General features: G+C 34.6%; 3 protein-coding genes across 6 annotated transcripts; 2 read left to right on the top strand and 1 right to left on the bottom strand.

Annotated features, from left to right (window-relative positions):
- The first annotated feature begins 487 nt into the window (after positions 1–487).
- LOC112770917 (heat shock 70 kDa protein 15) lies at positions 488–5,455 on the top strand. Its single transcript, XM_025815399.3, has 10 exons — positions 488–962; positions 1,474–2,674; positions 2,852–3,079; positions 3,163–3,258; positions 3,381–3,629; positions 3,813–4,007; positions 4,083–4,229; positions 4,354–4,503; positions 4,583–4,713; positions 4,841–5,455. Exons 2-10 carry the CDS (start codon positions 1,505–1,507, stop codon positions 5,070–5,072), a joined length of 2,598 nt encoding a protein of 865 aa, XP_025671184.1. The 5' UTR covers positions 488–962; positions 1,474–1,504; the 3' UTR covers positions 5,073–5,455.
- Positions 5,456–5,906: 451 nt separating this feature from the next.
- On the bottom strand, positions 5,907–8,109 carry LOC112770918 (uncharacterized). Its single transcript, XM_025815400.3, has one exon. The coding sequence runs from the start codon at positions 7,590–7,592 to the stop codon at positions 6,276–6,278; it is 1,317 nt and encodes a 438-aa protein (XP_025671185.1). The 5' UTR covers positions 7,593–8,109; the 3' UTR covers positions 5,907–6,275.
- Positions 8,110–10,127: 2,018 nt separating this feature from the next.
- LOC112770915 (FCS-Like Zinc finger 10) lies at positions 10,128–12,895 on the top strand. 4 transcript variants are annotated; one of them, XM_025815394.3, is made up of 4 exons: positions 10,128–10,452; positions 10,553–10,607; positions 11,288–12,421; positions 12,504–12,895. In XM_025815394.3, the coding sequence occupies exons 3-4, from the start codon at positions 11,370–11,372 to the stop codon at positions 12,637–12,639; spliced, it is 1,188 nt and encodes a 395-aa protein (XP_025671179.1). In that variant the 5' UTR covers positions 10,128–10,452; positions 10,553–10,607; positions 11,288–11,369; the 3' UTR covers positions 12,640–12,895. The 4 variants fall into 4 exon arrangements, with proteins under 4 accessions (XP_025671179.1, XP_025671180.1, XP_025671183.1 ...); XM_025815397.3 differs by having other exon boundaries at positions 10,175–10,448; XM_025815395.3 differs by lacking the exon at positions 10,553–10,607 and having other exon boundaries at positions 10,135–10,452.
- Positions 12,896–13,607: the final 712 nt, after the last annotated feature.

Raw genomic sequence — 13,607 nt, 5'->3', positions numbered from 1 at the left:
AGAACTAAAAAAATATTCTTTGTTATAGATATATTTATTATAATTATTTTATTTTTAAAAAATATTTTACCTAATATAATTGTAATGTTTATACTTATTAAAAGATATTTTTATTTTAATTTTATTAAATACAAGTATTACCGTAACTTCCATAAGTTACTCAGAAAAATAAAATTTTACCAATTAAATTTAAGTCTTAAGAACAAAAGTAATACATTATTTTAAAAAAAAAATCAAATAAAATATTATTGAATTTTAATGAAATGACAAAAAGGTATTGAAGTATTTGATAACATTGATTGTTGAACAAAACGTCCAACCACAAACCTAGCCAACCTAAAGATTGAAATGCTAATTATATTTTTAATAGAAGTCATGGAAAAGCTGTAAAAACAGAAGCCCAAAATTACCCCAAACTTGCATATCAAATTGAAGGCCCAAAAGAAGCCCAACTAATATGCCAAAAAATAAAAAAAAACATGTGAGAAAAATCTAAAATGTTGATGATGAGTCTTGAGCCTTGTTGACTCGCATAAGATTCGGCTTACGAGAGAGATCCCAGTGGGTGGGTGGTCGTGGATGTTTCTAGAAGAAGGCAGTATCCTCCAGACGTCTCCATGAGTCCATGACCAATCCAACACACTTTTTGATTCTTTTATTTAAAAGTTAAAATAAAAAAAATCAAAATTCATAAAAATGTCATCACCAGTTCAAAATTTGAAATTTCTTAATTAAAAGGTTCTAACAGAAATTTAGAAGTAAAGTTCAAAAATTCCACAACAGCCCCAAAAGCAAAATACTCGGGGTCTTAAGTTGCCCTTTATTAAGCGTTTCATTTGCCAGTCTTGTTAATACGTTGTTGTTGCTGAACAAAGGTTTCAGATTGTTCCAGAAACCCCAACACAAAAACCCTTCCTCCCTTCTCTCTGCCGTCTCTTCTTCCTCCTCGATCGATTTGACGGGTAAACCTAGTTCTTCTTCTTTTTTTTCTTTGGATTTAGCTACCTTTTCAATCTTTTTTCCCGATAGATCTGTTAGCTGGTGCTCTTATGTTTTTGCATCTCTTTGTTCTTGATTATTATACTGGCTTAACACTATTTTTTGGCCGTTCTTATGTTGAGATTTTGCAGCAGTGTTGGTGTGATTGGTTACTTAGCATTGTATGATGATTAGTGTGTGATTAAGTTTAAGTTAAATCGCATTTTTATGGAATAGATTGGGATGTGATCTGATGATTCAGAGATTATTTTCTATGTATGAAACTATGAACTAATCATTTGTATTTGATTATGTATTATCGCTGTTGAATTTATCTAATTACTGCTATGTACAATAGCTTCTCTTATATTATTTTGATGCGTGAGCTGCTTGCTATTGATGCTTCCATATATGGTAGCTAGTCATTTTTAGTGCTTTACTTTCTTGAAATATTTATCCATAAGATGTGAAATTGACACCTTTTTTGTTTTCCAGATATTCTTCTCGTGTGGGAGATTATCCAAAGATGAGCGTGGTTGGTTTTGATTTTGGTAATGAGAGCTGCATTGTTGCTGTTGCAAGGCAGAGGGGGATTGATGTTGTGCTCAATGATGAGTCCAAGCGTGAAACTCCTGCAGTTGTATGCTTTGGTGACAAACAACGGTTCATTGGGACAGCTGGGGCTGCATCTACGATGATGAACCCTAAGAATTCAATCTCACAGATAAAGCGGTTAATAGGCAGACAATTCTCGGATCCTGAACTGCAACGAGATCTGAAGTCATTGCCCTTCACAGTTACTGAAGGGCCTGATGGGTTTCCATTAATCCATGCACGATACTTGGGTGAATCTAAGGCATTTACGCCTACCCAAGTCATGGCAATGGTGTTGTCAAATCTTAAAGAGATTGCCGAGAAAAACCTAAATGCAGCTGTAGTTGATTGTTGCATTGGTATTCCAGTTTATTTTACTGATCTTCAAAGGAGGGCAGTCATGGATGCTGCTACTATTGCTGGTTTGCATCCACTTCGTCTGCTTCATGAAACAACAGCAACTGCTTTGGCCTATGGAATTTACAAAACAGATCTTCCTGAAAATGATACACTGAATGTTGCATTTGTTGATGTTGGGCATGCTAGCATGCAAGTCTGCATTGCTGGTTTTAAAAAAGGGCAGCTGAAAGTGTTGGCTCATTCATATGACAGGTCTTTAGGGGGTAGGGATTTTGACGAAGTTCTCTTCCATCACTTTGCTGCCAAATTTAAAGAGGAATATAAAATTGATGTTTTACAGAATGCAAGAGCTTCATTAAGGCTGAGGGCTGCATGTGAGAAGCTCAAGAAGGTACTTAGTGCAAATCCAGAAGCACCTCTGAATATCGAGTGCTTAATGGATGAGAAGGATGTCAGGGGCTTTATCAAACGTGAGGAGTTTGAGCAACTAAGTATTCCAATTTTGGAACGTGTGAAGAGACCTTTGGAGAAGGCACTTGCAGAAGCAGGACTTACAGTTGAGAATATACACATGGTCGAGATAGTTGGTTCCGGTTCTAGAGTACCAGCCATAAACAAAATCTTAACAGACTTTTTCAAAAAGGATCCTAGAAGGACAATGAATGCTAGTGAATGTGTAGCCAGGGGATGTGCATTGCAGTGTGCAATTCTTAGTCCAACATTTAAAGTAAGAGAGTTCCAGGTAAACTTTCTCTCACTGGGTTATTAAATTCAGAATTTGTAATGTGCTTAAATTGCATGCTTCTGTTTAATGGCTTAGTTTAAAATGTTTGACAGATTATGACTTTCAAGCTTTGTTTTGTTCACATACTTTGGCTCACATTGGATATAACGTTGCTCTTTATTTCATAATGTGAAGGTCAATGAAAGCTTTCCTTTCTCAATCTCTCTTTCGTGGAAAGGTTCTGGTCCAGATGCACAAGATAGTGGACCAGATAGTAAGCAAAGCACTATTGTTTTCCCCAAGGGAAATCCTATACCAAGTATCAAGGCTTTGACATTTTATAGGCCAGGGACCTTTACTGTTGAAGTACAATATGACGATGTCAGTGAGTTGCAAATACCTGCTAAGATCAGCACATATACTGTAAGTTAGTCTATCATGATCTCTTTATTTATTATTGTATTTTCTTTTTCCTTGGCATTCATTTGACCTTTTGATATGTGCAGATTGGCCCATTTCAATCTACCAAAGTTGAAAAGGCTAAAATTAAAGTTAGAGTGCGACTGAATCTACATGGAATTGTATCTGTTGAGTCTGCAACTGTAAGTATATTTAGGCCTAGAGGATGCTTTTCTGTTTTGCCGTACATAATGTCTCTGGTGTACCAAGAAACATATATGTTCATTATATGTTTTTTTACCTGGTTTTGTTTTGTTGAGTTTAGCTCATTGAGGAGGAAGAGATTGAGATTCCAGTTTCCAAAGAATCAGCTGGAGAAGATACCAAGATGGAAACTGATGAAGCTGCTGCTGCTGAGGCTCCTGCACCTCCTAGCTCGACTGATAATGATGTTAATATGCAAGATGCCAAGGCAACAACAGATGCCAATGCAACCACAGGTGCTGATGCCGCAGGTGAAAATGGTGTTCCGGAGGCAGGAGACAAGCCTGTTCAGATGGAGACTGATAACAAGGTATATAGACTGTCCTGAAAGTCCTATTATTATCTGATGTTAAATATCTAAGATTAACTCAATTTTTGGTCCTCTCAAAATTTGTTACATAGACTGCCAAAGAATTAATTAAATATCCATGTCTAGATCAATTTCTTTTTATCCATAGTATATAATTTGATGACTCTGATTGTAATGTTGTAGGTTGAGGCTCCAAAGAAGAAAGTAAAGAAAACTACCATTCCCGTGGCAGAGGTGGTTTATGGAGCACTGGCACCTGTGGATGTCCAGAAGGCTGTAGAGAAGGAGTTTGAAATGGCTTTGCAAGATCGAGTGATGGAGGAAACAAAGGACAAGAAAAATGCTGTGGAGGCTTATGTTTATGACATGAGAAACAAGGTGAGCATTTATTTTATTTTCCTTATTAACGTCAAAGTGATTGATGCTCAAGCTAATATATTGCCATGAATTCAGCTTAATGACAAATACCAAGAGTTTGTCACCGACTCGGAGAAGGAAGCTTTTACTGCTAAACTTCAGGAGGTGGAAGATTGGTTATACGAGGATGGTGAAGATGAAACCAAAGGTGTATACATTGCCAAACTCGATGAACTTAAGAAGGTAAGAAAATTCTTTCAGCCTTTTGTCCGTGTTTTTCATGCACACACAAATCTGATGGATATTTTAAGTATTGTCTTGATAGTTTCAGTTTCTGAAATTTTGATGTCGATTTATTTGTTTGCAGCAAGGAGATCCGGTTGAAGAACGATACAGAGAATACACGGAGAGGGGTGCAGTAATTGATCAACTCATCTACTGTATAAATAGTTACAGAGAAGCTGCAATGTCAAGTGATCCCAAGTTTGATCACATCGAACTTGAGGAGAAACAGAAGGTAATGGGTTTAAAACTTTTTCTGCTTGGTTTCATTGGTTTCAACATCCGACATTGTTTCTCATTTTCTTTGTTTCTAGGTCCTAAATGAATGTGTAGAGGCTGAGAACTGGCTTCGGGAGAAGCAGCAGCAGCAGGACATTCTTCCAAAATATGCAACCCCTGTGCTGCTGTCAGCTGAAATAAGAAAGAAAGCTGAGGCCGTTGATAGGTACTCGCCCAAATTCTTGCTAATTTACCAGATTTCTACGTTTTTTTAGCCCCTTCTCTGATCCTTGTTCCATTGATTGATCTTGTTTATGATTTTGATGACTGATGTTTTTTATTTGCGTTGATAGGTTCTGTAAGCCAATAATGACTAAACCCAGACCGGCAAAGCCAGCAACACCAGAAGCACCAGCAACTCCCCCACCTCAGGGTGGCGAACAGCAGCAACCACCGGAGAATGCCAATGCCAATGCCAATGCCAGTCCTAATCAGAATGCAGGGGACAGTGGGAACAATCAGGCCCCGCCGGAGGCCGGAGAACCAATGGAGACTGATAAATCGGAGAACACGAGCTCTGCGTAATTTTGGTTGTCAAATTTTTGCTGAAATTCGTGAGGATTTCCAATAGTCTCTCTCTTCCTTTGTACAAGAATATGGATGAATTGTGCCGTGGAAAATAGGTTGCGGTGGAGTTCCAGTGACTAGATGCTATGCAAGTTTTTACTTAATGCTATTATGGTCTTTTTGAGATCCGGATTTTTTTTAATTTTATTTTTAAAGTCTACGTTCTCTAGGGACAGATTATTTGTGTACCATCCACAAATGGAATTACAATGCTTTTTTTTTTTTTAATTTTAAATTACTTGATTTCATTTTCCCTGGCATTGGAATTTACTTGAATTATCACCCATTACTGGTATTGTGGATGATTTGTTTGATCAATTGGAGACCACACGTGTTTTGGAGATTTGTGTGTAATCTCACCGAATAGTCTTGTATTCTGGTTTTCATGTGTTGTATTCTGGTTTTCATGTGTTAGACAGGTTATTGGCTGTGAATTATCAAAATTTTCTGAAGTAGTTGACTCTTCTGCATACTGCTTTTTAAAATAAGCAATAGATGTAGCATGAAATTACACGTAAAATGGCATAAAACTTACTTTATATGTTGGTATAATATTGTTGAAAGTTAAGCTACTAGGGATATCTCAATAATAACAGCTAAATTTAATTTCTATAAGCACATGAAATAAAACTGCGGTCCCTTTTTGCCTTGAATTAACAAACATGTTTTGTTTAGAATAACACGGTAATGGGAATGAATGATAAGGTACTGAAAATCAAGAATAACATGGCCAAATTTCATCAAACTATCACGGTGTATAAGAAGTGGGAATGTTAAGGAGGCTCACAGAACTGTTAAAAGAATCATTTTTCAATTCATATAACTGAAAACATGCAAGACCACATGAAATGATCTATGGATTGAACTACATGATCTTGCTTCTAAATATAGGGGACAGAGAGCATTATTCCAAGGGAACATTGGTGATGAATTGAAGATAGGAATAACATGGCTGGATTGTCCAGCTATTATTCTAGTAACTGGTAACTATAATAATACATCATTGCCAGGCAAGAGCCAAGAGTATTGTCTCACAGGGAAAATTTGAACAAGGAAAAAACTGCCTCTAATCCCAAATTTCCAATTGAACAACTAGTGAATCTAGTGTCTACCTTCTATGTCACATGACAGTAGGAACCATAGTTCTTAGTTCATATGACATCACATACCATTTTCAGCAGAATCATCATCATTCTCGTCATCTCCCTGCTCTAGTTTCCAAATCTTACTCTGCATTCTCTTCAAAATCTGCCTTTTCTGTGTCTCCAATTCCTTATGCAAATCCATCCTCATCCTTTCCAGCTCCACCATCTGCTGCCTTTTACTATTTTCAATCTTCTCGTATATCTTACTGAACTTATGAATGGAATCAGCTAGCAATCTGAATGAACAAGCTCCATCATTGCATCTTCTTTTCTTCCTTTTCTTTCCACGAGCCCCAATTGAACCGTCTTCGCTAGTAGATTCTGTAGTCTCAGGACTATTCCTCGTCTTATCTACTCCATTTGGATGGTTCAAATTAACTCTCGAGTTAATAACGGAATGCTTTTGTGATTGCATTTCACAGGAGAGACTTGTTTGCTGTGGTGGAGGAGACATTAGTTTATTCATCCTTTCGAAATAAAGCCATTTGCTACTTCCAACACCCATTGCAGGAAACTTCATGATCTCCTTTTTGTATTTTTTCTTCAATGTATCAATACGATTTCTACACTGAGTATCTGTCCTATCAATTTTTGAAACCTTTGATACTTCGTCTGCAACTTCATGCCATTCATCAGAGCGAAGACTCTTCCTTTCGCGTTGAAGAAACCGGTCACCCCAAGCATCAAGAAGAACAAATGTCTCATGCTCAGTCCAGTCGGTAAGTGAATTCCTACCACCTGAAGATGGTTTAGGAGCTGAGGTAGCCACAGTTGATGGGGCTGGCACCCGAGGTGCAAGTTCATAGGCAGATACCAAACTCTTCAGCTTTTGCTTTTTTGGGTGCCACTCCAAACCATCTTCAATCTTAGTGCCATGACTGTTATCGTTATCATCATTACCTTCATTATTGTTATCATCATTCTCATTGCCATCTCCATCTGTGTCACCTTCCTCATCATCATTGTTATCCTTCTGGGAAAGCCGAAAATTGTTACGAATTTTCCGGTTATCATCATTAGCTTCATCAATGTTATCATCATGATTATTGCCATCTCCATCTCCATCTGTGTCACCTTCCCCATCATCATTGTCATCAGCATCCTTTTGGGAAATCCTAAAACCATTTCTTCGATCTATACCATCATCTTCACCCTCTCCTAACTGCTCCTCATCTTCTTCATCCACATCATTATTATCTTGTAGATATTCATTTGGAACTGGCTGAGAATATGAAGAACCCCTCATGTCAAGTTCCTGATAATCATAAACTTGGCTATGATTATCGCTATAATGGTTTGGGGGATACCTTGCATCATCCTCAATGTCATCCATACAGAAACAGATCACAGTTGTAACTTGAAACCAAATCTACAGAACTATAATTTCCCTAAGAAAGGGGTTCCTAAAGCTTTTACAACAAAGTTTGTTCTTTCACAGAGTAACCTATCTTATCTGGCTTCAGAAAAGCTAAGACTACCAATTCCACTTTGTAAAAACAGTATACTATATCCCAATTTCTACAGAACTCTTAAACTAGATGCAACCTTGCCCCTGATTGATTCAATTCACAACATCTTTGTTGCGAATCACATCAAACAAAGAGGAAAGCTGCAATCTTTCAACAATTCCAGATCAAAATAATGTTCTTAAAAGAACGAAATCGTGAAACTTACTTTACATAAATAATGGAATATGTGGTTGAGCTCCAATTCCACGTTCATCCGATAAACACAAACAAGAACGCAGAATTAGCGAAATAATTTCTAAGAATAATAATACTGTGTTAATTCACCTAAGAAAACGAATTTTGCATAAATCGAAAATGGAAACACTATTTGCGAAGCAGAATAAGAAGGTTCGCAGATATATCATGCCAGTTGCTAACGTCAGCCTGGTGCGTACATTAACTTTTTTTTCCACGGCCCAATTTTTTAATACTTTATTGGGCCAAACACAAATTTTGGGCTTTTTTATCCATCTATTATGATCCATGAAAGCCATTATTTTTTGGTCTTATCGCTGGTGGCCTGTGAGGTAGAATCTAAACTAAAACTGAAAAAAAAATTATAAATTACATTTTCTTAACATTTACTTTTTACTTTTTGTCTTGGGTTCATCTTATATAAATTACCATATTTTTTGGTCTTATCGCGGGTGGCCTGTGAGGTAGAATCTAAACTAAAACTGAAAAAAAAAATTATAAATTACATTTTCTTAACATTTACATTTTACTTTTTGTCTTGAGTTCATCTTATATAAATTACCATATTTTACACATGAAACGTCCTAAAAAGATCCAAGGCCAAAGGTGGAATCATTGAATGAAGTTAAATATAACACGATATACAGTACTAAAATTGGGACCAGCTAAATCATGAAGGTAGGTGATGTTACCCATGCCTTTGCATTATAAATTGACGTTTCATACAAAATTTCCTTATCTCACCCAAAAAGAAAATATTGTTACTAACATTTTATGATGATTGATGAATAGTGTCCCTTTCTATTTCTCCATAAAATTTGATAAGCTGTTGTTTTGTTGTTGTTGGTTACATGCTTTGTATGGCTTCTATTAAATCTTTTGGTATATGACTAATTGAATAAGAACAACTGAAAATAAATAGAACTTTTTTAATAAAAAATAAGATATGTACTTATGTAGAGTTTTTAGGGGGGGTGTTTTTTTACCTGCTTTGAAATGTGAAGTTCGTGACCCATATCTAATTGGACCCACACATAATGTAACTTTATGGTTAATAGTAGAAGTTGTGGACACTGCTCATATTTTTTCGAACCCCACTCAGCTTTCTTCTTTTGTCCTTTTCTGCCGAGTATCCCACAAAAAGTTGAACCACCAAGAACCAACCAACCTATTTATTTAACTAAGGCCAATTTTCTTGTGCTCTGGTTTTGGTATCAAAGACTCAAAGTTATCAAACCAATTTTTTAAAGTAAATATAAAAAATTTAAAAATTACTTGTTTCATATTTTTAAATTAAATATTAACTTTAATTATTTTTGGTAAATTAGACATTAAAATTCAGGCACCATAGCAATTATTTTTAATTAATTGCATTTTGCAAATCACCAAATCACAATATATAGGTTTCAAAAAGCTGTTTAAGGAGTATAAAAAGATGAACAAAATCTGTTTATTTTGTATATGGTATCTTAACAAGAAAAAATAAATTTAGGAATTACTGTAGAAAAAATTAAATTCATCTTAAATGTAAATCTTATATGCATGAACTAACTACTAACAACAAAATTATGACTTCAATCGTACTTATTCATATATGTATATACATTAAGAAACTTCAAATCAAACGATAACTATAGAAGTGCTTATAAACTTACTTATGTATAATATTAATATTTATTATGCATTTTTTGGGAAATTTTAAAATGTTTAATAAATATTAAGGATGTATATAACTTGGAAAAGATTAAATTTTGATCAAATCTTAATATTTTACTAGATTAACATCAAAGTTTAAATTCAATTCTAAATTAACTTAAAAAGAAACAAGTTAAATTAGGTTACTTTAATGTATGATTAATGTATATAGTGTAACAAATATTATATAACATTTCATTGATAATATTATGGTAAAATGTGTATATTAGCTATAAAATATAACTTTTAATCAAATCAAATTTATCCTATTAGCTCAAATTATATAGGACAAAAATTCAGAAGTCTAAACTCAACAAAATATAATTTGGGTCCCCATACTTGCAAGCTCATTTTTATTATTTTATGAAATAAATAAAATTTATGCAACTTGTTTACTACTCAACCATTTTTATGCAATAACTATTGTAAATGACATTATGTATTATACGGTAGAAATACGGGTACACTGTATTGATCATTGAACGTATTTGAAAGCTCTCAATCATGATTCATGAGAGAGAGAGAGAGAGAGAGAGAGAGAGAGAGAGAGAGTAGTACATAGGAAGACTCAGTGGTTCATTGTTCTCTGACTATGATGCATGCAACCTCCAAACAAAAAAATCAATTTTGATGATTAAACGAAAGCTGAAATAATGTAAAGAGAGTGAATCACTGAGCAAGTTTTGGTCTTTGCTGATCAGTTATCAGTTATCACTGATGTTCCTATCTGCAAGCAAAGTATCCACATTTGGGTTTCTCATCTTCTCTGCTCTCTGAGTGAAGAAACCAAAGTAGGTGAGTTCACTATTTTTTTTTTCTTTTTTTTTCCTCTCTCTTTCTCTGTGTTTCGATTTCTGACCAATCTGATGCATTCTTCCTTTTCGGTCTTCTTCAGATGTTTGTAGATGGTTTGGGAGTTCATTTTTGGGCTTAAAAGATTTGTTTTTTCGGTAGTAATCGGACACCCATTTGATGCTTTTGTGAGATTGCCCAATCAGATTGTGTATCCAAGTTTATAGACTAATTTTGCTGCTTATATTTGAGCTTTCATGAACCATTTGTTAAAAAAAATGGTGAATTCCAGTTCAGTGGACTGTAGAAATTTTTAAGGGATTTGTTTGATTTCATTTTCTTTGTTTTAGTCCAAGTTTTGCTTGATCATTGTTAAACGTTCATAAATCCATATTTTTCCGAGTTGATTTTACAGCATTTTATTACCGGCTGTGTACTGGAAAATAATTGTTCGGTTGCATAAATTCTCATTAGATTCACCATCCTAAATTGGTCAATTTGATTAAAATTCAGATTTTGTTTTTGTTTTTGTTCTTCTTTTAATTGCTCTTATTGCAGCAAGTGTTCTCAGATTATTATTGTGAGCTGCAGAATGAATGTCCCAATACTTTTGGCAAAGATGCACTTTAGCCATTATTGTAATTGTTCCAATTGGCTATTGGTAATTGATGCCAAAATTTTTCAAGTAACACCTCTTAAACCATTTACATGGTTAAATTAGCAGTGGAGCAGGCAACTTTTCATGCCTTGTTTGGATTTGTTTCCAATTTTACCATGTTTTATATTGAATGGGAATTTATACAAGACTGTTTCCTATGGATGTTTGGATTTGGTGCAGCAATGAAATGATTGCTTCATCCTCTTGAGGGGAATGGAGCTCTAGATAATGCTGAAGAAGTGAAAGGGACATTTGCGATTTCATGGCTGATTCTTCTTCCGGTTCCTCTTTACCTAGTGAAAATACATCAAGCCTGAGGCAAATAAGCTACTCCTTGTTCCACAATTCTGGTTGTAGGGTGGGGCCTGCAGCAAAAGGTATACCGGATTCCGAATCTGCTTGGAGCCCTACATCTCCTCTGGATTGCAAGTTATTCTCAAATTTTAGCAACCCTTTTGGTGTTAAGTCTTCTAAAGCATCATTTGGATCTGGACACAAGAAGCAGTTGAACTGTGGTAAAGTAGGCCTCAGCATTATTAGTTCACTTGTTAATGAAGCCAACCTTAAGGATGATGAAATCCTTGGTAATTGTCAGCTGAAAAATGTGCTTTTCCGGCCACTGATGAATAGTGGCATTCTTAAAGTCTCAAAGAAAAGCCAAGAATATCTGTCCCCTCACAGAAAATCAAATTCCTTGCCTAAAAACTATGTGATTTCACTTCCTTCTGAAACAAAAATTTCCAAATTTGAAGTTGAAAGCTTTGATGATGTTTCTAGCAAAGAAGAGTTAGGTCATGAAGGTAAACCTTTCAAAAGTAATATGACTTCTTTGCCTGATTCCTTGAGGCCTTCTTCATCATTAATCTATTCAAATCACAAGTCCAATCTGGGAGTAATTGATTTATGTGTAGAAAATGCATCTTCTGCATTGAATTTGGCTCCAGTGGCAGGTAGAAGTTTGGAGGTAGATAATTCTTTGAAGATTCAATCATCTTCACTTCCTGTATCCATTGATTTTAGTAAAGGGTACATAGGCTCACTTTCCGCAAGAGATATCGAGCTTTCTGAGGATTATACTTGCATAATTTCTCATGGTCCAAATCCTAAGAGAACTCATATTTTTGGTGACTGCATCCTGGAATGTCACAAAGATGACTTTACTGAGTTAGGCAAAAAGGAAGAACCTGCTTTTGGATCTTCCCAGGTTTCTACTTTTTCAGAAGGCTTACCCCCTTACCATTCTGATAATGCTTCTAGCTTCTGTTACTCATGTCACAAGAAATTGGAAGAGGGGAAAGACTTTAACATATTCAGGTTTGTCTCAACATATCACAATCCCCATTTTTTTATAACTTGCAGTGAAGAACTAATTATAACTCATTTTGATAACTTGCAGAGGTGACAAAACATTTTGCAGCTTTAACTGTGGATCCGAGGAAGAAGTGGAGAAAACTTGTTCTAACTCAACAGACAGCTCTCCTGGCTCAAGTTACCATGATCTCTTCTTCAAGGGTCTGCTTTTGTCCAAATAATTGAATTTATGATTGCTATGCAAATTATGTCATTTGTTAGTTGTCATGATCCAATTTTCATGGTTTTATGATAGTTTTGGTAGAGTTCTATTCCTTCTGAATCTTGGTAACTTCTAGAAAGATAAATGCATTATAATGTTCACTAGATGAGACAGAAAGAGGCCACTGGCCCTCACTCATCAGTTTTTCATTTTATGTTTTGTCATTACTGTGAACCCAATGAATGAACTCTTTGATTTGATCAGTTCACCCAGCATATTGGCCATTGAGATTTTGAATATTTCATTGAACTATTCTTATTCTAGAATGAATATGGTTAAATTTCAAATGGATAAACATTACATCAGTTCACTACTTTTTAGCTATGGAAATTTTGAAATGGAACCTATTTATTATTTGAGGCCTAATTATGTGAAGAGAAGAAGGCTTACACTTATCTCACAACAATATGTGCCAAAAATTGATGTCAATGTCTATTTTTATCATTATCAATTTGTTATACATCATTTAAAAAATAAAACAAAAGATAAAAAAATATTGTCTATTTTTGTCATTATCAATTTATTATACTTCTTTCTAAAAATAAAACAAAAAATATTAAATGATTAACCTTTTTATTAATTTTTATCATATATTTGAACTAGCGCTAGCAAACTTATACTTTTTAAGACGAAGTATTTGTATGTGGTTGGATGCCATTGAATCGATAAAAAAAATTTTAATAAATTTTTATATATATATTTTTTAGTATGTTTAGTAAATTTCTAATAATAAAAAAATCAGAAAAATAAAAAATATATTTTTTTAAAAGGGACAATTTGTCTCATGACATTCTCTCAAGAAATATGTTATCATTGAAAACAAAGTGTCTCGAAAAATTAGGTAGCATTTGTTTTGAATATTTGTTGGTCCAGAGATTAATAATAAAATTTTTATATTTTAGTACTTTTAAAAAGTGTAGACAAGAT

Source organism: Arachis hypogaea, chromosome 18 (genome assembly GCF_003086295.3).
Source record: "Arachis hypogaea cultivar Tifrunner chromosome 18, arahy.Tifrunner.gnm2.J5K5, whole genome shotgun sequence".
NCBI classification, from domain to species: domain Eukaryota; kingdom Viridiplantae; phylum Streptophyta; class Magnoliopsida; order Fabales; family Fabaceae; genus Arachis; species Arachis hypogaea.
Note: the sequence above shows the minus strand (reverse complement) of the source record. Positions and strands in the feature narration are given on the sequence as shown.

Excerpts from the sequence above, each read along its gene's own strand:
- LOC112770917 (XM_025815399.3), top strand. The coding sequence starts at position 1,505 with ATGAGCGTGGTTGGTTTTGATTTTGGTAATGAGAGCTGCATTGTTGCT. Across the intron at positions 4,230-4,353 it reads AACTCGATGAACTTAAGAAG|CAAGGAGATCCGGTTGAAGA; the intron begins GTAAGAAAATTC and ends ATTTGTTTGCAG. Across the intron at positions 4,504-4,582 it reads AACTTGAGGAGAAACAGAAG|GTCCTAAATGAATGTGTAGA; the intron begins GTAATGGGTTTA and ends CTTTGTTTCTAG.
- LOC112770918 (XM_025815400.3), bottom strand. The coding sequence starts at position 7,592 with ATGGATGACATTGAGGATGATGCAAGGTATCCCCCAAACCATTATAGC.
- LOC112770915 (XM_025815394.3), top strand. The coding sequence starts at position 11,370 with ATGGCTGATTCTTCTTCCGGTTCCTCTTTACCTAGTGAAAATACATCA. Across the intron at positions 12,422-12,503 it reads AAAGACTTTAACATATTCAG|AGGTGACAAAACATTTTGCA; the intron begins GTTTGTCTCAAC and ends GATAACTTGCAG.